The sequence below is a fragment of the Staurois parvus genome, unplaced genomic scaffold, assembly GCF_062004578.1.
Source record: "Staurois parvus isolate SC_StPar_1 unplaced genomic scaffold, SC_StPar_1.0 ptg000191l, whole genome shotgun sequence".
NCBI classification, from domain to species: Eukaryota; Metazoa; Chordata; class Amphibia; order Anura; family Ranidae; genus Staurois; species Staurois parvus.
Genome location: NW_028317987.1, coordinates 6,911,401 through 6,937,841, shown reverse-complemented (window position 1 = coordinate 6,937,841; position 26,441 = coordinate 6,911,401). Strand labels below are relative to the sequence as shown.

Genomic DNA, 26,441 nt, shown 5'->3' with positions numbered 1-26,441 from the left:
GATAGGAGGGGCCTTATCCTGGGAGCTTACAATGTAGGAGGGAGGGGCTAGTGGTACAAAAGGTAGTAACTGTGGGGGATGGACTGGTAGGAAGAGTAGAAGATTCCATTATTAGCTGAGGGCAGGATAGGCTTCCCTGAAGAGAGAGGTTTTCAGAGATCACCTAAAATTGAGCAGAGTAGGCGATAGTCTGATAAAATGGGGTAAAGAGTTCCAGAGGATGGGGAAGCTCTGGAGAAGTTCTAGAGGTGAGCATGGGAGGAGGAGACAAGGGAGCTAGAGAGCAGGATGTCATGCGAGGAGTGGAGAGTATGGTTTGGGTGATATTTAGAGACAAGATTGGTGATGTAATTTGGGGCGGAGTTATAAACGGCTTTATATGTTACTGTTAATGTTTTGAATTTTAGCCATTGAGCAATGGGAAGCTGGTGGAGGGATTGGCAGAGAGGGGTGGAGGACACTGAGTGGAGACCAGTGGAGGGATTGGCAGAGGGGGGTTGCAGATACAGAACGGTTAGTAAGGTGGATGAGTCTGCATTCATGATAGACTGAAGAGGGGATAGCCTGCGATGAGGTCGGCCAATGAGGAGGGAGTTACAATAGTCAAGGTGAGATATAACAAGGGAGTGAATACGTTGTTTAGTGGTTTCCGAGGTTAGGAACGGGCGTATCTTGGAGATGTTGTGGAGGTGAAGTCTACAAGATTTGGACAGTGATTGGATTTGGGGCTGAAAGGACAGATGGGAGTCTAGGATTACACCTAGTACCCTGGCATGAGGGGAGGAACTGATGATTGTGCTATTGATCTTAATGGAGAAGTCAGGGGTGGGGCGCGGGATGGGGGGAATACTAAGACCTCAGTTTTTGAAAGATTGAGTTTGAGAAAGTGGAGTGACATCCATGCCGATATGTCACTTAGTAGGTTAGTAATGTGAGAGGAGACTGAAGGGGTGAGGTGAGGAGGAGACTGAAGGGGTGAGGTGAGGAGGAGACTGAAGGGGTGAGGTGAGGGTTAGAAAGATAGATTTGTGTGTCATCAGCATAGAGATAATGCTTAAAGCCGTGGGAGTTTTTTAAGTGACCAAAGGAGGAGGTGTAGATGGAGAAGAGAAGGGGTCCAAGGACAAAACCTTGAAGGAACCCTACAGAGAGAGGGAGTAGAGAGGAGGAGCCAGAGTTATAGGTAATGCTGAAGAAGCGCTGTGATAGGTAGGAGGAGAACCAGAAGAGAGCAGAGTCTCAGAGGCCAAGAGAGTGGAGTTTTTTGAGGAGGGGATGGTCAACGGTATCAAAAGCCACAGAGAACTCAAGCAGTAAGAGTACAAAGTAGTGACCATTGGTTGGGATGAGTACGGAGTAGTGGCCATTGTTTGGGATGAGTACGGAGTAGTGGTCATTGGTTGGGATGAGTACGGAGTAGTGGCCATTGGTTGGGATGAGTACGGAGTAGTGGTCATTGGTTGGGATGAGTACGGAGTAGTGGCCATTGGTTGGGATGAGTACGGAGTAGTGGTCATTGGTTGGGATGAGTACGGAGTATTGGCCATTGGTTGGGATGAGTACGGAGTAGTGACCATTGGTTGGGATGAGTACGGAGTAGTGACCATTGGTTGGGATGAGTACGGAGTAGTGGCCATTGGTTGGGATGAGTACGGAGTAGTGACCATTGGTTGGGAAGAGTACGGAGTAGTGGCCATTGGTTGGGATGAGTACTGAGTAGTGGCCATTGGTTGGGATGAGTACGGAGTAGTGGCCATTGGTTGGGATGAGTACAGAGTAGTGGCCATTGGTTGGGATGAGTACAGAGTAGTGGCCATTGGTTGGGATGAGTACAGAGTAGTGACCATTGGTTGGGATGAGTATGGAGTAGTGGCCATCGGCTGGGATGAGTACAAAGTAGTGACCATTGGTTGGGAGGAGTACAGAGTAGTGGCCATTGGTTGGGATGAGTACTGAGCAGTGGCCATTGGTTTTAGCAGTTACTGTAGTAGATCATTAGTGAGTTTTAGTAGGGCAGTTTCAGTGGAGTGTAGTGAGTGAAAGCCGGACTGTAAAGGGTGAAGAAGGTTGTTGTCAATGAGGAGGAGCTCAGTCAATTGTAGACTAAGCGTTCTAAGAGTTTACAGGTAAATGGCAGCAGGGAGATGGGTCTTAAGTTGTTCCGGTTGGTGGGGTCCAGGGAGGGCTTTTTAAGTATGGGAGTTATATGCACATGCTTTAGAGGGGAGGGGAAGGCACCAGTAGAGAGGGAAAGATTGAAGATGTGAGTGAGGGAGCATAGGATGGAAGAAGAAGGTGACCGTAGAAGTTGTGAGGGGACAGGATCCAGGGGGCAGGTAGTGAGACGGGCTTCTGAGAAAACCTTAGTGACCTCTTCAGTAGTAGCGAGGTCAGAAGAGGAAAAGGTTGAGGGAGGTTTAGTATAAGGTATGCTACGTGGGATGGATGTCTGTGCAGTGGTGATGTCCCTACGAATTGTATCAATCTTGTTTTTGAAATTATTTGTAATCTCATCAGCAGTGAGTGAGGTACTGAGTGGGGGTCAATGTGCTGGTACTGGGTGGAGGTGGAGAAAGTAGAGAGTTAAAAGTGGAGGGGAGACGACGAGGACTGGATGACAAGGTATTAATAAGAGTGACAAAGTCGTCTTGTTTGGCAGCATGGAGGAAGGAATTGTTTGTGAAGAAAGCAGATTTATATCGGGTGAATGCTTGCTGAGATTTGGTTTTACACCACAATCACTCCAGCGCACGACTATGTCACTTAAGATGTCTGGTGTGGTCAGTCTGCCAAGGTTGTAATGGTCGGGGCCTGATACTTCGTGTTGTTAGAGGAACAAGTGAGTCCAGTGTGGATGACAGTGAACTGTTGTAGACAGCAGTGGCCAGGTCAGGGCAGGACAGGGGAGAGATTCTGTCATAGAGTTGGTCAGTTGCAGAGTGGAAAGGAGCCGGGTTCAAGTTGTGAAGGTTTCTGCGGGTAATTGTTGGCTGCTTGGAGGGATAGGTGTTTGAAGACGAGGAGACTGTGAAGGTGATGAGATTGTGATCAGAGAGAGGAAAGGGGGTGTTTGTGAGGTTGTAGGGAGTGCAAAGATGGGAGAAAACAAGGTCCAATGTATTCCCATCAGAGTGAGTGGAGGACGGCATCCGTCAGAGTGAGTGGAGGACGGTATACATTGTGTTCAGGACATTTACTACAAATGACATTTTTCTCTCTTTCTTCCTATTTGAATCTTATGAAACAAAGACATAGATATTCCAATCCCCCTAAATATCCCCCCATCCCCCGCTACTAATCAAAGTCATAAAATCCATTAGTATAGACTGATGAGGTGAGAAGGTGACACCTCTCCACAATGAGGAGAATGTTCCGGCCCCGGAAGTGGGGGAATGTTCTGCCCCTGAAGGGGTTCATCTGGGTTCCCACACTATATATGTGTGTATCATCTGCTGGAGATAAAAGATGTCACAGTGACTATGGAGGAAGAGGACGGACGTGACTATGGAGGAAGAGGACGGACATGACTATGGAGGAAGAGGTCGGACATGACTATGGAGGAAGAGGACGGACATGACTATGGAGTAAGAGGACAGACATGACTATGGAGTAAGAGGACGGACATGACTATGGAGTAAGAGGGCAGACATGACTATGGAGGAAGAGGACAGACATGACGGGGGGTTACTGGGTGTAAATAGGAAATAACATCTTTCTACCTCCTCTGCTTCATCTTCCAGCAACGTCTCTGATATGCTTCCTGTCTGTACCTGACATCACTTCCTGTCTACCTGACATCACTTCCTGTCTGTCTTCCATAGAGACTTCCTGTCTGGGTAGAAGTGAGATCCTCACCTTGTGGAGCTCAGAGGAACTGCAGCCCCGAGAAGCGTCTGGTAGTGTGACCCCGGCCTTGTGCTGGGTGTGTATGGACTGTAGATCCTTATAGAGGGGTCACCTCCACTCCCACCAAGGGGGGCAGAGATATGTGACTGCCTAGTCCAGCCTTTCTCAGCCAAGGGTCCTCCAAAGGTTTCTAGGGGCTCCTTCAGCAATGAACAATTCCTGTCTCTTAGTAACAAATGGCATCAATGATGTGTAAAATCCATTTCTTGGAATACATCACAGGACACGAAGCATCTTTATAAATCCTTCCTAACACTGTTATGCCCACCTACAGGTGATCGGACATTGGCCAACAATAGACAGGACGTCCCCTTGTAGAGCATATCTCCGACATAGGAAAGGTTTGCAGCAAGCCATAGCCCATAACAGGAGGGGACGGATCTCTGGGATTCCTGAGGGACTCCAAGAAATGGATTTTACAGGTAAACGAAAAATTATCATTTTCTTTGTCGCACATCACAGGACACAGAACATCTTTTACATTCCTTACTAACAGGGATGTCCCACCTAGAACATGAGGGGAGGACAACAAGCCAACAGGTCCCAAAAACAACCAGAAATAGGAAAGAACCTCATGCAGCCGCCTGCAAAAACCAATGTGTCCAAAGGGAAGAGTCCTTAGTGACTCCAACATCCACCTGGTAACATCATAAAGAGTGCACCGAAGACCAGGTAGAGGCTTCACCAACATGATACACTGAAGGTAGGTAGTGTCATCCCTTATAAAGGGGGAACCTGTCCTTTCATACTGGAAACTGGAGCAACAAGCCGACAAATTCAGGGAATAAACGTAGACATGGAAGCTGCGGGATCCTTCTATTCGGTCCTCAGGAGCCACAAAGAGAAATCCTGTTGCCAAATTGCGGCTGTCAACTACAGGTAACCTGATAGGACAAACAAATACCCAACGTGATAAAAACCTATTCCCCCAGTTACTGAGCCTGAGGGCAAAGGGAGGTAATACACTGTCCCGGCTGAGATGAGGGTAAAGGAAGGTAATACGCTGTCCTTGCTGAGATGAGGGTAAAGGGAGGTAATACGCTGTCCCGGCTGAGATGAGGGTAAAGGAAGGTAATACGCTGTCCCGGCTGAGATGAGGGTAAAGGGAGGTAATACGCCGTCCCGGCTGAGATGAGGGTAAAGGGAGGTAATACGCTGTCCCGGCTGAGATGAGGGTAAAGGGAGGTAATACACTGTCCTGACTGAGATGAGGGTAAAGGGAGGTAATACGCTGTCCCGGCTGAGATGAGGGTAAAGGGAGGTAATACGCTGTCCCGGCTGAGATGAGGGTAAAGGGAGGTAATACGCTGTCCTGGCTGAGATGAGGGTAAAGGGAGGTAATACGCTGTCCCGGCTGAGATGAGGGTAAAGGAAGGTAATACGCCGTCCCGGCTGAGATGAGGGTAAAGGGAGGTAATACGCTGTCCCGGCTGAGATGAGGGTAAAGGAAGGTAATACGCTGTCCCGGCTGAGATGAGGGTAAAGGAAGGTAATACGCTGTCCTGGCTGAGATGAGGGTAAAGGGAGGTAATACGCTGTCCCGGCTGAGATGAGGGTAAAGGGAGGTAATACGCTGTCCCGGCTGAGATGAGGGTAAAGGGAGGTAATACGCTGTCCTGGCTGAGCCTGAGGGTAAAGGAAGGTAATACGCTGTCCCGGCTGAGATGAGGGTAAAGGAAGGTAATACGCTGTCCCGGCTGAGATGAGGGTAAAGGAAGGTAATACGCTGTCCCGGCTGAGATGAGGGTAAAGGGAGGTAATACGCTGTCCCGGCTGAGATGAGGGTAAAGGAAGGTAATACGCTGTCCCGGCTGAGATGAGGGTAAAGGGAGGTAATACGCTGTCCCGGCTGAGATGAGGGTAAAGGGAGGTAATACGCTGTCCCGGCTGAGGGTAAAGGAAGGTAATACGCTGTCCCGGCTGAGATGAGGGTAAAGGGAGGTAATACGCCGTCCCGGCTGAGATGAGGGTAAAGGGAGGTAATACGCTGTCCCGGCTGAGATGAGGGTAAAGGGAGGTAATACGCTGTCCCGGCTGAGATGAGGATAAAGGGAGGCAATACGCTGTCCCGGCTGAGATGAGGGTAAAGGAAGGTAATACGCTGTCCCGGCTGAGATGGGGGTAAAGGAAGGTAATACTCTGTCACGGCTGAGATGAGGGTAAAGGGAGGTAATACGCTGTCCCGGCTGAGATGAGGGTAAAGGGAGGTAATACGCTGTCCCGGCTGAGATGAGGGTAAAGGAAGGTAATACGCTGTCCCGGCTGAGATGAAGGTAAAGGAAGGTAATACGCTGTCCCGGCTGAGATGGGGGTAAAGGAAGGTAATACGCTGTCCCGGCTGAGATGGGGGTAAAGGAAGGTAATACTCTGTCACGGCTGAGATGAGGGTAAAGGGAGGTAATACGCTGTCCCGGCTGAGATGAGGGTAAAGGGAGGTAATACGCTGTCCCGGCTGAGATGAGGGTAAAGGGAGGTAATGCGCTGTCCCGGCTGAGATGAGGGTAAAGGAAGGTAATACGCTGTCCCGGCTGAGATGAGGGTAAAGGGAGGTAATACGCTGTCCCGGCTGAGATGGGGGTAAAGGAAGGTAATACGCCATCCCGGCTGAGATGAGGGTAAAGGAAGGTAATACGCCGTCCCGGCTGAGATGAGGGTAAAGGGAGGTAATACGCCGTCCCGGCTGAGATGAGGGTAAAGGGAGGTAATATGCTGTCCCGGCTGAGATGAGGGTAAAGGGAGGTAATACGCTGTCCCGGCTGAGATGGGGGTAAAGGAAGGTAATACGCCATCCCGGCTGAGATGAGGGTAAAGGAAGGTAATACGCCGTCCCGGCTGAGATGAGGGTAAAGGGAGGTAATACGCCGTCCCGGCTGAGATGAGGGTAAAGGGAGGTAATATGCTGTCCCGGCTGAGATGAGGGTAAAGGAAGGTAATACAATGTCCCGGCTGAGATGAGGGTAAAGGAAGGTAATACGCTGTCCCGGCTGAGATGAGGGTAAAGGGAGGTAATACGCTGTCCCGGCTGAGATGAGGGTAAAGGGAGGTAATACGCTGTCCCGGCTGAGATGAGGGTAAAGGAAGGTAATACGCTGTCCTGGCTGAGATGAGGGTAAAGGAAGGTAATACGCTGTCCCGGCTGAGATGAGGGTAAAGGGAGGTAATACGCTGTCCCGGCTGAGATGAGGGTAAAGGGAGGTAATACGCTGTCCCGGCTGAGATGAGGGTAAAGGAAGGTAATACTCTGTCACGGCTGAGATGAGGGTAAAGGAAGGTAATACGCTGTCCCGGCTGAGATGAGGGTAAAGGAAGGTAATACGCTGTCCCGGCTGAGATGAGGGTAAAGGGAGGTAATACGCTGTCCCGGCTGAGATGAGGGTAAAGGGAGGTAATACACTGTCCCGGCTGAGATGAGGGTAAAGGGAGGTAATACGCTGTCCTGGCTGAGATGAGGGTAAAGGAAGGTAATACGCTGTCCCGGCTGAGATGAGGGTAAAGGGAGGTAATACGCTGTCCCGGCTGAGATGAGGGTAAAAGGGAGGTAATACGCTGTCCTGGCTGAGATGAGGGTAAAGGGAGGTAATACGCTGTCCTGGCTGAGATGAAAAGGTACAAACCCCTTTAGGTTACAAAAAAAAAAGCTAAGTTAAACAAAAACATATTTGTCAAAGAACAAAGGGAACAAAAGGAAGGTCCTGAATGGGCTCAAAAAGAGAATTCTGTAAAAACAGAAAGAGATCCCATAGAAACAATGACAGGCTGACCGGAGGAACAACATACATGACATCTAGTACCAACGCATGCAACTAGAAAGTGTAATGCAATCAGCCACTGAAAGAAGAGACTGCCAAGGCTGAAATCTGACTCTTGATTATACACAAGGCCAGGCACACATTCACCCCCCACCCCAAGAAGGAAACCAAGACACGGACCAAGACAAGGAGGAAACCTCTTAGGTCAACAAAACACAAAATATAATTGTAAGGACCTGCGGGAAGTCTCCCTAATTTAGAATTCCTAGCCTTCAAAAGAGCAGAAACAACAAAAGGCCAAGACACTTTGGTCTCTCAAAGCCTTTTTGGCTGCAATAGTCAATCCAGTATGCCCACTGACACCATAAGACTTGAAATATCAGGCTTTGTAACAGCAGGGCTTGACTATCTGGAGATCCAAGGACTTGTGTAGAATCAAAGAAAAAAACATGAAGCATGAAGTAAGGAGGGGGACAGTTCCAAAATTCTAGGGCCAGGTTCACACTGCAATGAACAGCTGCCGGAGGTCTTTATCGCTCAGCCATTGGGCTGGGTACATTCCCCTTGCCGTACCATCTCGTAGCCTGGTGTACTGGTTCCTCAGTTTACTGGACCATCCTATGTGGACTTTCTGTGTGGTATTACATTGGTACCCAGAGGACTATTTTGTTTTGTTATGTCTTGTTATCCCTACTCTGCCCTCATGTTCCCCAATAAACACCCACATGTTGGGTTTTGTGTGATATACCTCCATTTGCTTTCTCTCTGCACTCCTAGTTCATCACAAACTGGTTGGCAGCAGTGGGATGAGAGCACTGGAGATGGCTGATGGATAGATGTCCCAGCCTACAAAAAAAGTCTGGAGAGTTGGGTCTCAGCTACAGGGGACTTACTAAAGAACAGCTGGTCCAGACACTGGAGGAAGCTGGCCAACAGGAGTTGAGCACCGACATGGGTCAGGCATCACCCTGGGAGGATGTACCAGAGCTACCCAGGAAAGCCAATAAGAGCCCAGGGGTTATCTGGTGCTAGAGATGGCCATTCTGGGGGACGGTGTCACGACAGAAAGGAAACTTGCAGTCAGTGAAAAAGACACAAAACAGACAGAGTGGGAGGCTTCAAAGGACAGAACAGCTGCCTTTAACAGATGATCCAGTTCCCCTACAGCAGGCCCCCGGGCCTACTATAGAAAGATTCTGTTTTGGCTGTGGACAAACCGGGCACTACCAGGCCAACTGCCCTGCTAAGAAAAATACTCTTGGGCCCACCTCTCCCAAGCCGGTGCACTATGTGGATATGTACAAAGCTTCTGAGGAAATGCCATTCCAAACCAAGCCCTCTGATGACCCTTGGACTGCCCACACTATGGATGGGAACAACCTAGGCATCACCAGGCTAGATGCCAGAGGAACGTCCACCCTCCCCAGACTTAAAACACTTGCACTGATCCCAGTGTAGCGCTGGTGCCAGAAGGAAAGAGCCTTTCACCATATCAAAGTGAATGAATGCTTCCAACAACAACCGGTGCCCTTCTAGGAGTCTATGGAGTCTTGCCCCAAGCTACGGCAGCAGTTACAGAAGCTCTGCATAGACATAGATGTACAAAAAGTCATTGGTGTCTGTGATACAGGTGCTTTCCTGACCATCATTGATCCCTGTGTGGTGAATTTCTTCTGTTGGGGTAACGGCAGGACATTCTGCTGACATTCTCCTGGGAGTGTGACCCAGATCCACTCTCTAGGAGTAGGGCACAAATCTGGGACAGGCTTGATGCAAGATGCAAATTCATCAAGGATCTACCCGGTTAACCATGTAAAGGCTCAGGTCAATCCCACCAACACCCCAAGGTTTAGGGGAGGATCTCTTGGTTTGGAAAACAGGTGGAGACATAAAGGAAGAGCACCCCAGACTTGATGCTGTAGATGGAGACAGCGAGGTCACATGCAGGCTATCTGTCCCAAGAGTTGTAGGGAGATGTCCAACTTTACAGCTCCAGTTTGCTGTAGAGATAATGTTAATGGATCAAATTATCCTCCCAGCACTTCAAGTGTGTCCGTCAGTCAACCATTTCCATACCCCAAAGTGATGTCCTGCTGGAAAGAGCTTTAATAACCATGTGGCCCTCAGATGAAAAGCCATCCCATGGATACTTTTGTAGTTTTTCTGCTGAACTGGGACATGTACCTTGCAGAGGCATGTTGAGGCCTCTTGCTGGTACATGTTTGGAAGGGGCAGGGGTTGTAGTGGAGGGCAGAAATATCATTTTTTTGTGTGTTGTTTGTTGAAGCACAGACATCATTGTGTCCTGTAGCTGGATAAAGCCAGATGGGCCAGCAGCAGGTTTGGATGCTTAAGGCTTGGCTGAATTCAAAGGACAATATAATAACCCTATGCTGGCAGAAAGGGTCAGACGTTTCTGAGTTTACTTCTGTGATGGACACACAGGACTGAGGGCTGCATGTCTTCCTAGAAAGAGGTTACCTGGTGCACAGAGTTGCTGAGACAGATAGCTTCCTGGACACTGGGACTCTGCTCTACTCTCTGATCTTCTGGCAACTTCTGTCTGTGTGGTCCAGATGTTCCGGCCAGGACACACAGCCTTCTGAGGACCCGTGATGTGCATATGAAAAACCTCTGCCCACCAGACCTCCTGTTCCTTGCCAAACTGCCTGGACTTCCTAAGTTGGAGCCACTGTTGACTGATGAGTCCATGAACCAGTGCTTTGTCTATTGCTGCTCATCCCTCATTGTGACTTGACTGTGGTCTTGGACTCTGAACAAAGTACTTGCTGGATCCAATTGCTGCACAGTGTGCCAGCCTGTACCCTTGATGTGCCATACCATGCTGCCCTGGTCTCTGCCCTGTGCTTGAATCACCTCACTTTTCTGCCCAGTTCCCTGACCTGTGCTGACTTAGCTCCTTGTCAGCCCAGATCCCTGTCCTGTGCTGGACTCAACCACTTGTCTGCCCACATACCTGCCCTGTCTGCTGGATTTTACCCTTGCTACATCCTGCCCTGGTCCACCATGATCCCTGCCTTGTGTAATGGACTTACCCACCGCTATGCTGTACTCTGGTCTATCCGGATCCCTGCCCTGTGGACTGGGTACATTCCCCTTGGGCTGGTGGCCTGGTATACCAGTTCTCAATTTTGCTTGGCCATCCTACATGGACTATCTATGTGGTATTACATTGCTACCTGGTGGACTATTTTCTTGTGCTTTGTCTTGTTATCTGTACTGTGCCCTCACATTCCCCAATACACCCCCATATGTTGGGTTTTGTGTGATCTGCTCTGTGTGCTCTCTGCACCGAACATCGAACCTAATGCAAGTCTATGGGACTTGAACTTGCAAATTCAAAAGTGCCCATTTTGAAGGCTTATATGCTATGTATTGCCAGTAAAAGTGGTATAGGAACCCGGGTACTGCTCTGAGGGAGATGAATCAGTGGGAAAAAAATTCTAATAGTACCATTTATAAAGGGGCAGTCATTTTTCATTGCTTAAAGTAAAAAAAAAAATTAAATATTCATTGAAATATCATGTCTTGGGGGTCCCCTTAAACTACCTGCAAAGTTGCACATCTGTACAATGTATAGAACCTGCTGCAGCAGGACTCACACCGTAACCCTTCAGAGTTATTCTTGATGAGTGCAGGTTTGGACCCGGCTTGAAAAATTCTAATTATATGCACCTGTCATACAGGTGTAGAAAAAATGGGCCTTGGATGTTGATGGTGCCTGAACACTGTATCCCCTCACAGTTACTAATGCTGGGTGCAGGAATGGGCCATGCAGTTAAAAACTGCTAACAATTATAGATACATGGTAAAAAAAATGAAATGACTTGCATGTGTAAAACAGGTGCCAAAAAATTGGGCCTTGGGTGTTGGTGGTGCCCTAAACCAAAAAAATTGTTGGAAGCTAGCAAAATCAGGATTGAGGAATAGGATAGGCAACATAGGCAGTCTTCAAGGGATCCCAGATCCCTAACAAATGTAATCAGTTACATCAGCATCAGGGACAAGATAGTTGCTGTTGATCCAGGACTGATTCATGTTGATAAATGTCAGCTGGTCAGCGGAGTCTGTGGACAGACGCACTCTTTTATCCGTCACAAAACCTCCAGCAGCACTGAATGTCCATTTGGAAAGCACGCTGGATGCAGGACAGGCCAGTAGCTCGATGGCATATTGAGCAAGTTCTGGTCAGTGATCCATCCTCAAGACCCAGTAACCCAGTGGATGATCAGTTGGAAAGATCTCCAAGTCTGTTCTTGCCCCTAGATAATCCTGCACCATATGATGCAGACCCTGCCGATGGGTGCTTAAACCTAACAGCCCTGGGTGCTGAGGACTAAAGAACTGTTTAATCGGTCAGCTGGCCGCCTTCTCCACCGCTCTTCATTTGACAGAACGAAGCCTCAGAAACACGTTGTCCAGGAAATGGTAACCTCCCAGTGTCTGGAAAGGTGTTGCACAATTTCAAGGCATCCTCAGGATGTTTCATCCTCTGCTCCCTCTGGGAAGACTGGATGAGCTCTGCACCTTGACCCTTGTAACGTGGATCAAGAAGGGTTGCCAACCAGTATTGATCCCTCTTCTTGATAACACGAATCCTCAGGTCCTTACACAGACTTTGCAGAATCAGGGAGCCCATGCAGTGTAAGTTTGAGGAGGCAGAAGATTCTGAGTCCTCTGTGTGACTGAGGATGACACTGTCAGGAACTACCTCCTCCCAGACATGTACTACTCCTGGCTGGATTCTGGGGACTGAAAAGCATCCCTTGAAGACTGCTCTATGTGATCCTCTCCTTCCATGCTGCTGCAATCCTCCTCCTCCTCCACTTCCTCCTCCTTCTGTGTTTTCTGCATAAAGGGGGCCTTGAGAGGACAGGACATCTTCCTCTTCTTCCCGCTGTTCTGCCTCAAGTGCCCTGTCCATGATTCCACATAACGTGGAACACTAGAGGGATAGTGTCACTTATGCATGCAGTTTCACGGCTCACCATCCGTTTGGCCTCCTCAGATGATGACAGGACAGTGCATTCATCATAAATCATCATATTTGGCAACCAACAGCTCTATACTGGGCGAGGGTGCGTGTCCCTACACACCAATCAGCCAATAATACATATAAAATGTAACCTTTATTAGGACTGATGAGGGACTCTGGTGTTTTGTTTGAATTGACCCCATAAAATGCTATATATTGGTATGAACTATAAACAAGGTTCTCAAATAGTGAGGTATTAATGCTGTGTCCATGGGACATTTGTGGAGTGGAACAGCAGAATACATTGCCTCCCAGATTATTGTAATGTTGTTTTTCATCCTCAAGATGGTGACCTATGATGAATTGAGCATGAACGGAAGTTTAGAAGTCATGACAATGCGCATGTCAAGGTCCTACCTTTTCCCAGAGGTTTTGTTACTCCATGTGCTGGCATCCATCTTGGATTTCTGCTGAGCATGGTGGGAATCCTTTATGCCTTCAGGTCTCTGAGGTCCATCCCCCAGAGGGGTGTGGCTAATGACATATAAGCCTGTGGTCCGCACATGCTCTTTGCACTTGTGTCTTGTGTCTTTCTGTTGCTATTACTCTGTTCTGACTCTCGTGACTCTCCTGGAATCTGACTCGGCTTGTGACTCGACTATTCTTTGTGTTCTCCTTTGTTCTGACCCTCTATTGCTGAACCCGGGTTGTGACCTGTGATTCTCGTCTGCTCTCCTGTACCATTTTATCCCGTTGTTGTTGACCCGGCCTGTCTGACTACTCTATTGTCTTTTCTACCAGCTACATGCCATTGGCGGCGGCCATTACCGCAACTGAGGTGTCTCGGGGGCCGCGACCTGGTTCCTGGCTGCGTCAAGTCCATCCCCACCATCAGGGGCCCTGGTGAAGGGCAGCCTGGGACTTAGACTCCGCACCCTGAGGGACTCCGGTCTGTGGGTGGTGGTTGTCGTCAGCCAGTGCGTTACATTGTTTAGGCCTGCCTGTCCGTTCCTCAGCTCCTGCCCTGACAGCGCATGCGTTATAACGAACGTATGCTGTGATATCACAATGTCACGCATGTAGCGGCCATTTTGATGGCCAATACTTCTATATATAGGGATAAAACAAACAATAGGTGCCATTTCTTGCTGTGATATTGAGCACAGCTTCTTACCACTACCTGATCTGATTTTAATTCTCCATACTTTTGACGAAGCTCTGTAGTTGGAGCGAAACAGAATTCTTTCCTTTTTTTGGTGGGTCATTTGGGAGAACTTTCTGAATGCACATGGTACTTACTCCCCTTTTTTGTAGTGGTCTGCAGTGTGCATGTTTGTGCATTCTTTGCATTCCTCAAGATAGTGTGGTATTTTAGACTGGATATGGTGATGTATGGGGTTTGTCCATTAGAGGCTGGTATTGAGAGGTACATGGGAGTGTATCCATATTACATATCTGTAGTGAGATAGATCATATAACCTATTGAGTTCTCTCCTGGGGGAACATCATTTCTTTACTGGAGAGTATATGCATTCTACCTGATAGGTATATGATCAAACCACAATTGTTTTAGCCACAACAGTGTCATCCAAAAATACTATGTAATCTAACTTGGCTTGGTGCTGACACCCATTTGGATGCAAGGGATGGTTCTACTGAATAATAATTATAAAGAAGTCAGTTATGAGATTGTAGTGCAGTGCATTCCAGTTTATAAGGTTTTGAATGAAATATAGTTCAGTATATACGTTTTATGTAAAAATCCTAATAAAGGTGACATTTTATATTTATTAATTAGTGCATAGGGCCACACATCCTCATCCAAAAATAGTCTACCTGGTAACAATGTAATACCAAACAGATAGTCCAAGTAGGATAGCCAAGCAAAATGGAGAACCACTACACCAGATGGTATGGCAAGGAGAATGTACCCAACCCACACGGCAGGGATCCAGACAGACCAAAGTACAACATAGCAGCGTGTAAGTCCAGCACATAAGGCAGGGATCCAGGCAGACCAGGGTAGGATGTAGCAAGGGTCAACTCCAGCAGACAGGGCCAGAATCTGGGCAGACCAGTGGTTGAGTCCAGCACAGGACAGGGCACTGGGCAGACAAGTGGGTTGAGTCAAGCACAGGGCAGGGATCCAGGTAGACAAGGAGTTAAGCTTTTAAACTGAGGGCCACATGAATGTTAAAACTCATTCTAGCAGGACATCACATTGGGGTATGGAAGTGGTTGGCTTAGGGACACATTTGAAGTGCTGGGTGGATAGTTTGATCTACTTACATTACCACTCCACCAAACTGCAGCTGTGGAGTCAGACATTTCTCTACAACTCTTGGGACAGTTAGTTTGTTTGTGACCCCGCTGTCTCCATTTACAGCATCTGGGATGGGGTGCTCTTCCTTTATGTCTCCACCTGTTTTGCAAACCAAGAGATCCTCCTCTGAAACCTTGGGGCGTTGGTGGGATTGACCCAAGTCTTTACATAGTTAATGGGGTAGATCCTTGATGAATTTGCATCAAGCCTGTCTTAGATTTTTTCTCTACTCCCAGAGAATGGCTCTGGATCACACTCCCTAGAAACTGACAATTATGTTCTCTCAGGTCATTCCCTAGGAGAATGTAGGCAGGAAGTCCTGCCATAACCCCAGCAGAACAAAGTTCATAATCCAGAAGAAAAAAGGCCTTTGGGTGATTTCTCATGGCACCCTCCCCCACTAGTTCAATAGAAAATCCATCCAATCAGATTCACCAGACAGCGATCAAAGATGGTCAGTAAGGTGCATGTATCACGGAAACCAATGACTTTTCGTCCATCTATGCAGACCTCCTGTAACTGCTGCTGTCTTATCTCAGGGTAGCTTGGGGTAAGTGGCTGGACTCTGTAGACTCCTAGAAGGGTGCTGGTTGTTGTTGGAGGCATCCATTCACTTTGAGATGGTGAAAGGCTCTCTCCTCCTGGCACCAGCACTACACAGGGATCAGTGCAAGTGTTTTGAGTCTGGGGAGGGTGGAAGTTCCTTGGGCATCTAGCCTGGAGATGCCTGGGTTGTCCACATCTGTAGTGTGTGCTGTCTAAGGGTGACCCAGAGGGCTGGGGTAGGAGTGGCATTTCCTCAGAAGCTTGGTACAAATCCACAGTGCACCGACTTGGGAGAGGTTTCTTAGCAGGGCAGCCAAAGCAGAGTCTCTCTATAGTAGGCCTGGGGGCCTGCTGAGGGGGAACTGGATTGTCATCCAGCAGTGGGGAGGCATAGAGGGTACAAATGTGGGGCTGGGAATCCTGGGAACTCGGGGTACCTCAGCAGCTGTCTTCTTCCATTGAGGATTAATCATGAGGGCCTCATCTGCTAAGGCTGTTGCTTCCTCTAGGGTGATGGGTTTCCTTTCACACACCCACTGTTGGAGCTCAGGGGGACATGAACAAGAACTTCTCCTTCTGGATCATGTGAATAATTTCCTCAGGGGAGGTCCCTTTCTCCCCTGTCAGTGATCAGTGAAACGCTAAAGACAGTTTATGCGAGAATATTTTGAAAGGGGTCTCTGGGAGGTGAGGGGTAGTCTAAAACTGGGCCCAATAAGACTGTGATACCGCTTCCATCCCTGCCCTTTTTATGTACTCATAGCCGCATTTCTTTAGGGGATCCATCATGTGATGGGCCTTAATGTCCCCTTCATCTAGCAGCCCTACCACATGACAGGTCCAGTTCATGGGAGGTACTTCCAGCAGCTTGCACTGGTGTTCAAAGTCCTGAAAGAACCTTTTCTCATCTCTAGTATGTTATTGGTTATAGCTAAAGTACTTCCTGGAGACTCTTGGGGTTTCCCTTACCACAGGGATGGACACAGAGATAGCTGCTCTGTTCTTTGCAGCCTCCCACTTTGTCTCTTTTTTTTCTTTTCAGTGACTGCAAGTGTCCATTCTGTCGTGGCACCCTCCCCCAGAATGGCCATCTCTAGTACCAGATAACCCATTGGCTCTTACTGGCTTTCCTGGTTAGCTCTGGTACATCCTCACAGGGTGGTGCCTGACCCATGTCGGTGCTCAACTCCTTTTGGCCAGCGAGGTGAAAGATCATTCATGTGTATCTATGTCTACAGGGATGTCAGATCATTATTGCCATCTAGGTGTTCATCTCTCCAATCTTCACACTCCAGAGCCAACTATTCAGATTTATAAATTGTGACCATTTGTCTTCTACTGACCACTAAATGAAGAGAACACTGTATCTGTAATACTGAACATTGAATTCCAGGAATATCTATCATATCATGCCACCTTTACAGGGTATGTTACATCCCAACCATTGCTGGTGTCCTCCATGTCTATGGTCACCTTACAGAGAGTATCTGAGATATGTTCCTGAAGGTCCTGCCAACATTCTATACCAGACCCTTATGTGAGCATGCTGGCCAGGCCAGGAAAGGGCAGGGATCCTACTCAATCACAAAAAATATAGACTGTAAAAAAAAAGTCCCATGATGTAGATCAATGTCTAGCATGAAGTATAATGATCACCAAAAAAAACAAATCTGATGACCAAATGTGACAACACAACTCACTGAATGACAACTCCCTGACCTATCATCCGCAATATATGGGAAGGGGTGGGGATAGTGATGACATTATGGCCCAAATCTGGGGATCAGGAGCCATGTCCACCCTTTATTCTGGGCTGGGGGGCTTTGTATCCATATACTAGATCTTCTACAGGACTAAATCTGCAATCAATTTTACTGCAGAATCAAAGGGGCCAAAATCCCTCCCCCGAGCAGTCATATATTTCTGTCCCCCTTGGTGGGAGTGGAGGTGACCCCTCTATAAGGATCTACAGTCCATACACACCCAGCACAAGGCCGGGGTCACACTACCAGACGCTTCTCGGGGCTGCAGTTCCTCTGAACTCCAAAAGGTGGGGATCTCACTTCTACCCAGAAAGGAAGTCTGTATGGAAGACAGACAGGAAGTGATGTCAGGTACAGACAGGAAGTGATGTCAGGTACAGACAGGACGTTACATGAATGAGGAAGCAGAGTCGACATTCCTGGATCTGACAGCAGAGGAGGTAATACGTAGATGAACCCCTTCAGGGGGAGGAGTTGATGATAATATATTTGCCCCCAAAGCTGGCCTACATGGTTCAGTTTTATCGTTCAGCCAGCGGGATGAGCAGAAAAAAAACTGAAGTGATTCCCCCATCCACACATTGGAGGTGGATGGGGGAATCCTCCCCGCTTCACTCTTGTATTCTGACAATGGGGGGACTCCTCCGCTCTCAGAATACACAGATCAGCACTGAAGCTATTGGCTGCAGCCGCTGGGGGAGTGGCTTTTATCCGGCAGTGACCACACATGGAATGTGAGCGATCCCTGCTGAACCAGCTGAATTTCCATGGATCTATGGTCACCTTCAGTGACTTCCTCCCCTCCCCCTCATCTCCTTCATGATGGAAGTCATGCTGAGATCATCTCCCATTGGCTGAGCAATATTCTCATTTGTCTCTCAGCTCCTTCTTGCTATTCCTCGTCCTGCCTGTTGTTTCCTTGGATTGATTTTCTGTGTAGTGACCCCGGCTTGGTCTCTTGGATGCGCTCGTCTGTTGCTTGCCCTGACCTTTCTCCTGATTCCTGGATCTCCTCCTCATCTCTCCTCCATATCCTCTTACACAGCTTTTCTCCACACCTGCAGTGACCCTGGGGGGAGGAAACTTGGCACCAGCACGCCGCCAAATCCATCCCCACCATTAGGGGCTCTGGAGACAATTGTCTGCTATTTACACTCCGTTCCTCCGCACGTCACCTGATCACATGACAGCTTACTTCCACAGATTCCGGACAGATTTCTGGATGGTAAAGGTCAAAGTTCACTCTTCAGTTTAGGAGAGGTAGGACGCACCCAGGAACTAGGATTTGGTTTGTATGGGAGCTCCATATAGAGGACCCCTCAAATCTCCCCATCCAAATGTCCACCCTACCAGAGTCTATATGTCCTATGACATCACACTGACCTCACAGCTCCTCCTCCCAATGTCCCTCCATCCAGAGTCAGAGAATCCTATGACATCACACTGACCTCACAGCTCCTCCTCCCCCCAATGTCCCTCCATTCAGAGTCAGAGAATCCTATGACATCACACTGACCTCACAGCTCCTCCTCTCGATGTCCCTTCATCTGACATTTTTCTGATGCTCTTAGGATGTGGGGGCCCCTTGGTATCCTCACATGTAAAGTGGGACTGTTGGTCCTGCGTTGTATGTAATGACATCAGAATGCTGCAACAAGCCTATACCCTGCGTAGTGTGGGGGTCCTGTGGGGGGAAATTATACCTCAGCCTGAAGTGGGGCTTTAATAAAATGGAGACCTGAATAGAGAGGTGAGGAGGATTCTGGGAATATCATTTGATGTGACTCTTTGTGTTCAGATGTAGAGTTTTCCTCCTGTGAAGTCTGGAGATCATATGACATCACATTGCCTCCACCTCCCTCCCTGATAGAAGAGAGAAAGAAGAAGAAGATTCTAGAAGTCACCAGAGAGATCACTGAGCTGCTGACAGGAGAGGTGAGCGGTGCCGGGAATTCTGGGACATTCTCCAGTAACAGACAAGGGATGTGTCTGGATGGTGACTGTATCATTGTGTGTGTCAGGTTCCTATAAGGTGTCAGGGTGTCACTGTCTATTTCTCCATGGAGGAGTGGGAGTATTTAGAAGGACACAAGGATCTCTACAAGGACGTCATGATGGACAATCAGCCGCCCCTCACATCACCGGGTAAGAGGAGACTTTATTGTAAAGGAGAGAGCAGTACGGAGGATCCACCTAGATCCCCCATCATCTGATAAACACATAGAAACAATGGATTCAGTCAGTGTGTGTGTTTCCTACAGATGGATCCAGTCATGGGAACCCACCAGAGAGATGTCCCCGTCCTCTGTATTCCCGGGATTCCACACAGGAAGGTCACACCATCCCTCATCATCAGGTAGATGATGACAATTATTGGTAGTTGTGATTTATACACAGCATGTTTGTTACAATGAATGTTTTATTATATCTTTCAGAGTGGAATCCTCGGGGATGATAATATTGATGTTAAAGAAGAGTATAAAGAGGAGGATGAGGAGTATGGAGTGATGGAGGAGTTTTCAGAAGGACACAAGGATATGATGGAGCCACCTAATACCAGGAACCCACCAGAGAGATGTCCCCGTCCTCTGTATTCCCGGGATTCCACACAGGAAGGTCACACCATCCCTCACCATCATCAGGTAGATGAGGAACAATCACTGATAGTATCATTAGGATCTGTACATTATCTGCATTGTTACCATTAATATCATTTTTATTATATATTCAGAGTGGAAACCTGAGAGATCCTAAAGTTGAGCTTAAAGAAGAGATAAAAGAGGAGGAGGGTGAGGATGGGGGGATGGAGGAGTCAGAGCTTCTAGAAGAACACAAAGATCTGTACCAGGACACCATGGTGGAGTCATCCAGCTACAGGAACCCACCAGAGAGATGTCCCCATCCACTGTATTCCCGGGATTCCACACAGGAAGGTCACACCATCCCTCACCACCATCAGGTAGATGATGACAATTATTGGTAGTTGTGATTTATACACAGCATGTTTGTTACAATGAATGTTTTATTATATCTTTCAGAGTGGAATCCTCGGGGATGATAATATTGATGTTAAAGAGGAGTATAAAGAGGAGGATGAGGAGTATGGAGTGATGGAGGAGTTTTCAGAAGGACACAAGGATATGATGGAGCCACCTAATACCAGGAACCCACCAGAGAGATGTCCCCATCCTCTGTATTCCCGGGATTCCACACAGGAAGGTCACACCATCCCTCACCATTACAAGGTTGGTGGGATGGAGTATCTAGAACATGGACTCATGAAGACAATGTTTGGAGTTCTTTTATGTGACCTTATATTTTACAGATGATATTCTCTCTCATTTCCTTGATTTAGAGTGGAGATCCAATCGATATCAAATTTGAGGTTAAAGCAGAAGAAGAAGAGGCGTATGTGAGGGATGATCAGCAGTCTATGGAGGAGGATGGAATAATGAGGCTAATTATAGAGGAGGACACTCCTACAGAGATCAGCACAGGTGGGTCATGAACACTAAATCCATTCCTCCACCCATACTGCTCACTGATTGGTCCAGAGTAGGGCGGGGACTGGGTGATATCAGCCTGTAATCCCCTGGTCACTTTCCTGAGCTGTGTTCCCCGTCCTGTATTCCTGGATTTCTCTCGGATAATCTTCCTTCTCTGTGCTGCAGACACAATTTATGTATCTAGACTGGATTTATGGAGGTTCTGAGGCTGAACTGGCAGCAAAATGTTCATTTTCACCATAGACATTACTTGACCTAGGCACCTGGGGTGTGTGCTTTTGGTATTCTGCCCCATGCCCGGGTCTAGTAAAATCTCTGATAGAACAAGTCTCCCAGGGCTACTTGTTCTTTTGTCTGCTGGCTGTGCCGGGTGGAGGGATATGTCTGTATAGTCTCAGACCCAAGTCACTGAGTGCAGTCTCAGGAGATGGGAGGCAGCGGTGTGGGATCTCTGCAACTTGTCTACAGTAAACATTTAAGCTTCCACTGATTGCTGAATTCCAATATTATGTCCCCTGCACTATATACTCTACGCTGTACATTACATACTCCTGACCCCTGCACTATATACTCTGTTGTACATTACATTCTCCTGACCCCTGCACTATATACTCTATGTTGTACATTACATACTCCTGACCCCTGCACTATATACTCTGCGCTGTACATTACATACTCCTGACCCCTGCACTTGATACTCTGATGTACGTTACATTCTCCTTACCCCTGCACTATATACTCCATGTTGTACATTACATACTCCTGACCCCTGCACTATATACTCTATTTTGTACATTACTTCTGAGAACATCTTAGTGACCTCTTCAGTAGTAGCGAGGTCAAAAGAGGAAAGTGTTGAGGGAGGTTTAGTATAAGGTATGCTAAGTGGGATGGATGTCTATGCAGTGGTGATGCCCCTACGAATTGTGTCAATCTTGTTTTTGAAATGATTTGCCATCTTGTGAGCAGTGAATGAGGTACTGGGTGGAGGTGGGGGTGGAGAAAGTAGAGAGTTAAAAGTAGAGAAGAGACGACAAGGACTAGATGACAAGGTATTGCTGAAAGTGACAAAGTAGGTTTGTTTGGCAGCATGGAGGGAAGAATTGTATGTGAAGAAAGCAGATTTATATCGGGTGAATGCTTGCTGGGATTTGGTTTTACACCACAATTGCTCCAGCGCATGACTATGTCTCCTAAGATTTTTGGTGTGGTCAGTCTGCCACGGATGTAATGGTCGGGGCCTGATGCTTCGTGTTGTTAGAGGAGCAAGTGAGTCTAATGTGGATGACAGTGAACTGTTGTAGACAGCAGTGGCCAGGTCAGGGCAGAACAGGGGAGAGATTCTGTCATAGAGTTGGTCAGTTGCAGAGTGGAAAGGAGCCGGGTTCAAGTTGTGAAGGTTTCTGTGGGTAATTGTTGGCTGCTTGGAGGGATAGGTGTTTGAAGACGAGGAGACCGTGAAGGTGATGAGATTGTGATCAGAGAGAGGAAAGGGGGTGTTTGTGAGGTTGTAGGGAGTGCAAAGATGGGAGAAAACAAGGTCTAATGTATTCCCATCAGAGTGAGTGGAGGACGGTATACATTGTGCTAATGCAAAAGATGAGGTTTGTTGAAGAGTTGGGGTGTAGCCGGGTTGTTGACATTAATAGGGATGATAAAATCTCTGAGAATGATAGTTTGTAGTTCAGAGGAAAGAAAGTAGGGTATCCAGGCGCAGAAATCATCAAAAAAGCGGGACACGGGTCCAGGAGGCCGATAGATCACTGCAATCCTCAGAGAAATTGGAGAAAACAGCCGGATGCAGTGAGTCTGGAAAGAAGAGAAGGATAGAGAGGGAGGGTTAGGGAGGACTTGAAAGGTGCTCAGTGAGGATAGAAGCAAACCAACCCCACCACCTTTCCGACCACTGGGTCTGGGTGAGTGGGTCCAGATGAGGCCTCCATAGAAAAGTGCCGCGGGAGAAGCAGAATCTGCTGCTTGGAGTCAGGTTTCTAATCGCTAGTAGGTTAAGGGAGTCGGAGACAAAAAGGTCATGGACAGAGGTGAGATTATTACAGAGTGGGCATTCCAGAGCGCACATGAAAAAGGGAGGGTGGTTTTTGGGAGCACGGGGGCAAATATTAAATTGAGGGGATTGCGGCTATTCCTGGATGAAAGACGGTGCCTGGTGTGGGGGTGAGATAGTGGAGGACCAGGGTTTGGGGATATATCCCCAGAGGTTAGGAGAAGGAGGGTGCCTGTTGTGGTGGTGAGATAGTGGAGGACCAGGGTTTGTGGAGATATCCCCAGAGGTTAGGAGAAGAAGGAGGGTGCCTGGTGTGGTGGTGAGATAGTGGAGGACCAGGGTTTGGGGAGATATCCTCAGAGATTAGGAGAAGGAGGATGCCTGGTGTGGGGGAGATATCCCCAGAGGTTAGGAGAAGGAGGGTGCCTGGTGTGGTGGTGAGATAGTGGAGGACCAGGGTTTGTGGAGATATCCCCAGAGCTTAGGAGAAGGAGGAGGGTGCCTGGTGTGGTGAGATAGTGGAGGACCAGGATTTGGGGAGATATCCCCAGAGATTAGGAGAAGGAGGAGGATGCCTGGTATGGGGGTGAGATAGTGGAGGACCAGGGTTTGGGAGATATCCTCAGAGGTTAGGAGAAGGAGGGTGCCTGGTGTGGGGGTGAGATAGTGGAGGACCAGGGTTTGGGAGATATCCCCAGAGGTTAGGAGAAGGAGGGTGCCTGGTGTGGTGGTGAGATAGTGGAGGACCAGGGTTTGGGAGATATCCCCAGAGGTTAGGAGAAGGAGGGTGCCTGGTGTGGTGGTGAGATAGTGGAGGACCAGGGTTTGGGGAGATATCCCCAGAGGTTAGGAGAAGGAGGGTGCCTGGTGTGGTGGTGAGATAGTGGAGGACCAAGGTTTGGGGAGATATCCCCAGAGATTAGGAGAAGAAGGAGGATGCCTGGTGTGGTGGTGAGATAGTGGAGGACCAGGGTTTGGGGAGATATCCCCAGAGGTTAGGAGAAGAAGGAGGATGCCTGGTGTGGGGGTGAGATAGTGGAGGACCAGGGTTTGCGGAGATATCCCCAGAGGTTAGGAGAAGAAGGAGGATGTCTGGTGTGGGGGTGAGATAGTGGAGGACCAGGGTTTGGGGAGATATCCCCAGAGGTTAGGAGAAGAAGGAGGATGCCTGGTGTGGGGGTGAGATAGTGGAGGACCAGAGTTTGGGGAGATATCCCCAGAGGTTAGGAGAAGGAGGGTGCCTGGTGTGGGGGTGAGATAGTGGTGGACCAGGGTTTGGGGAGATATCCCCAGAGGTTAGGAGAAGAAGGAGGATGCCTGGTGTGGGGGAGAGATCCCCAGAGGTTAGGAGAAGGAGGTTGCCTGGTGTGGTGGTGAGATAGTGGAGGACCAGGGTTTGGGGAGATATCCCCAGAGGTTAGGAGAAGAAGGAGGATGCCTGGTGTGGGGGAGAGATCCCCAGAGGTTAGGAGAAGGAGGGTGCCTGGTGTGGTGGTGAGATAGTGGAGGACCAGGGTTTGGGGAGATATCCCCAGAGGTTAGGAGAAGGAGGATGCATGGTGTGGTGGTGAGATAGTGGAGGACCAGGGTTTGGGGAGATATCCCCAGAGATTAGGAGAAGAAGGAGGGTGCCTGGTGTGGTGGTGAGATAGTGGAGGACCAGGGTTTGGGGAGATATCCCCAGAGGTTAGGAGAAGGAGGATGCCTGGTGTGGGGGTGAGATAGTGGAGGACCAGGGTTTGGGGAGATATCCCCAGAGGTTAGGAGAAGAAGGAGGGTGCCTGGTGTGGTGGTGAGATAGTGGAGGACCAGGGTTTGAGGAGATATCCCCAGAGATTAGGAGAAGAAGGAGGGTGCCTGGTGTGGTGGTGAGATAGTGGAGGACCAGGGTTTGGGGAGATATCCCAAGAGATTAGGAGAAGAAGGAGGATGCCTGGTGTGGGGGTGAGATAGTGGAGGACCAGAGTTTGGGGAGATATCCCCAGAGGTTAGGAGAAGGAGGGTGCCTGGTGTGGGGGTGAGATAGTGGTGGACCAGGGTTTGGGGAGATATCCCCAGAGGTTAGGAGAAGAAGGAGGATGCCTGGTGTGGGGGAGAGATCCCCAGAGGTTAGGAGAAGGAGGTTGCCTGGTGTGGTGGTGAGATAGTGGAGGACCAGGGTTTGGGGAGATATCCCCAGAGGTTAGGAGAAGAAGGAGGATGCCTGGTGTGGGGGAGAGATCCCCAGAGGTTAGGAGAAGGAGGGTGCCTGGTGTGGTGGTGAGATAGTGGAGGACCAGGGTTTGGGGAGATATCCCCAGAGGTTAGGAGAAGTAGGATGCATGGTGTGGTGGTGAGATAGTGGAGGACCAGGGTTTGGGGAGATATCCCCAGAGATTAGGAGAAGAAGGAGGGTGCCTGGTGTGGTGGTGAGATAGTGGAGGACCAGGGTTTGGGGAGTTATCTCCAGAGATTAGGAGAAGGAGGGTGCCTGGTGTGGGGGTGAGATAGTGGAGGACCAGGGTTTGGGGAGATATCCCCAGAGGTTAGGAGAAGAAGGAGGATGCCTGGTGTGGGGGAGAGATCCCCAGAGGTTAGGAGAAGGAGGGTGCCTGGTGTGGTGGTGAGATAGTGGAGGACCAGGGTTTGGGGAGATATCCCCAGAGGTTAGGAGAAGAAGGAGGATGCCTGGTGTGGGGGAGAGATCCCCAGAGGTTAGGAGAAGGAGGGTGCCTGGTGTGGTGGTGAGATAGTGGAGGACCAGGGTTTGGGGAGATATCCCCAGAGGTTAGGAGAAGGAGGATGCCTGGTGTGGGGGTGAGATAGTGGAGGACCAGGGTTTGGGGAGATATCCCCAGAGGTTAGGAGAAGAAGGAGGGTGCCTGGTGTGGTGGTGAGATAGTGGAGGACCAGGGTTTGAGGAGATATCCCCAGAGATTAGGAGAAGAAGGAGGGTGCCTGGTGTGGTGGTGAGATAGTGGAGGACCAGGGTTTGGGGAGATATCCCAAGAGATTAGGAGAAGAAGGAGGATGCCTGGTGTGGGGGTGAGATAGTGGAGGACCAGAGTTTGGGGAGATATCCCCAGAGGTTAGGAGAAGGAGGGTGCCTGGTGTGGGGGTGAGATAGTGGTGGACCAGGGTTTGGGGAGATATCCCCAGAGGTTAGGAGAAGAAGGAGGATGCCTGGTGTGGGGGAGAGATCCCCAGAGGTTAGGAGAAGGAGGGTGCCTGGTGTGGTGGTGAGATAGTGGAGGACCAGGGTTTGGGGAGATATCCCCAGAGGTTAGGAGAAGAAGGAGGATGCCTGGTGTGGGGGAGAGATCCCCAGAGGTTAGGAGAAGGAGGGTGCCTGGTGTGGTGGTGAGATAGTGGAGGACCAGGGTTTGGGGAGATATCCCCAGAGGTTAGGAGAAGGAGGATGCCTGGTGTGGGGGTGAGATAGTGGAGGACCAGGGTTTGGGGAGATATCCCCAGAGGTTAGGAGAAGAAGGAGGGTGCCTGGTGTGGTGGTGAGATAGTGGAGGACCAGGGTTTGGGGAGATATCCCCAGAGATTAGGAGAAGAAGGAGGATGCCTGGTTTGGGGGTGAGATAGTGGAGGACCAGGGTTTGGGGAGATATCCCCAGAGGTTAGGAGAAGGAGGGTGCCTGGTGTGGGGGTTAGATAGT

At 49.0% G+C, this 26,441-nt stretch overlaps 3 protein-coding genes across 3 annotated transcripts in view; all 3 read left to right on the top strand.

Annotated features, from left to right (window-relative positions):
- The window catches only part of LOC149461937 (uncharacterized), a 359,663-nt gene that overhangs the window by 184,810 nt on the left and 148,412 nt on the right, over nucleotides 1–26,441 (top strand). The gene's annotated exons all lie outside the window — the stretch shown is intronic.
- Nucleotides 1–26,441, top strand: part of LOC149461938 (uncharacterized) — a 134,914-nt gene that overhangs the window by 70,221 nt on the left and 38,252 nt on the right. The gene's annotated exons all lie outside the window — the stretch shown is intronic.
- Nucleotides 14,540–20,791, top strand: LOC149461939 (uncharacterized). The gene is made up of 6 exons (XM_089677704.1): nucleotides 14,540–14,633; nucleotides 19,545–19,639; nucleotides 19,719–19,925; nucleotides 20,015–20,242; nucleotides 20,322–20,528; nucleotides 20,639–20,791. Exons 1-6 carry the CDS (start codon nucleotides 14,540–14,542, stop codon nucleotides 20,789–20,791), a joined length of 984 nt encoding a protein of 327 aa, XP_089533830.1.

Coding starts and splice junctions, on each gene's coding strand:
- LOC149461939 (XM_089677704.1), top strand. CDS start 14,540: ATGGAGAACCACTACACCAGATGGTATGGCAAGGAGAATGTACCCAAC. Junction 14,634..19,544: donor AAAGTACAACATAGCAGCGT/GTAAGTCCAGCA, acceptor TGTTTCCTACAG/ATGGATCCAGTCATGGGAAC. Junction 20,529..20,638: donor CCATCCCTCACCATTACAAG/GTTGGTGGGATG, acceptor TCCTTGATTTAG/AGTGGAGATCCAATCGATAT.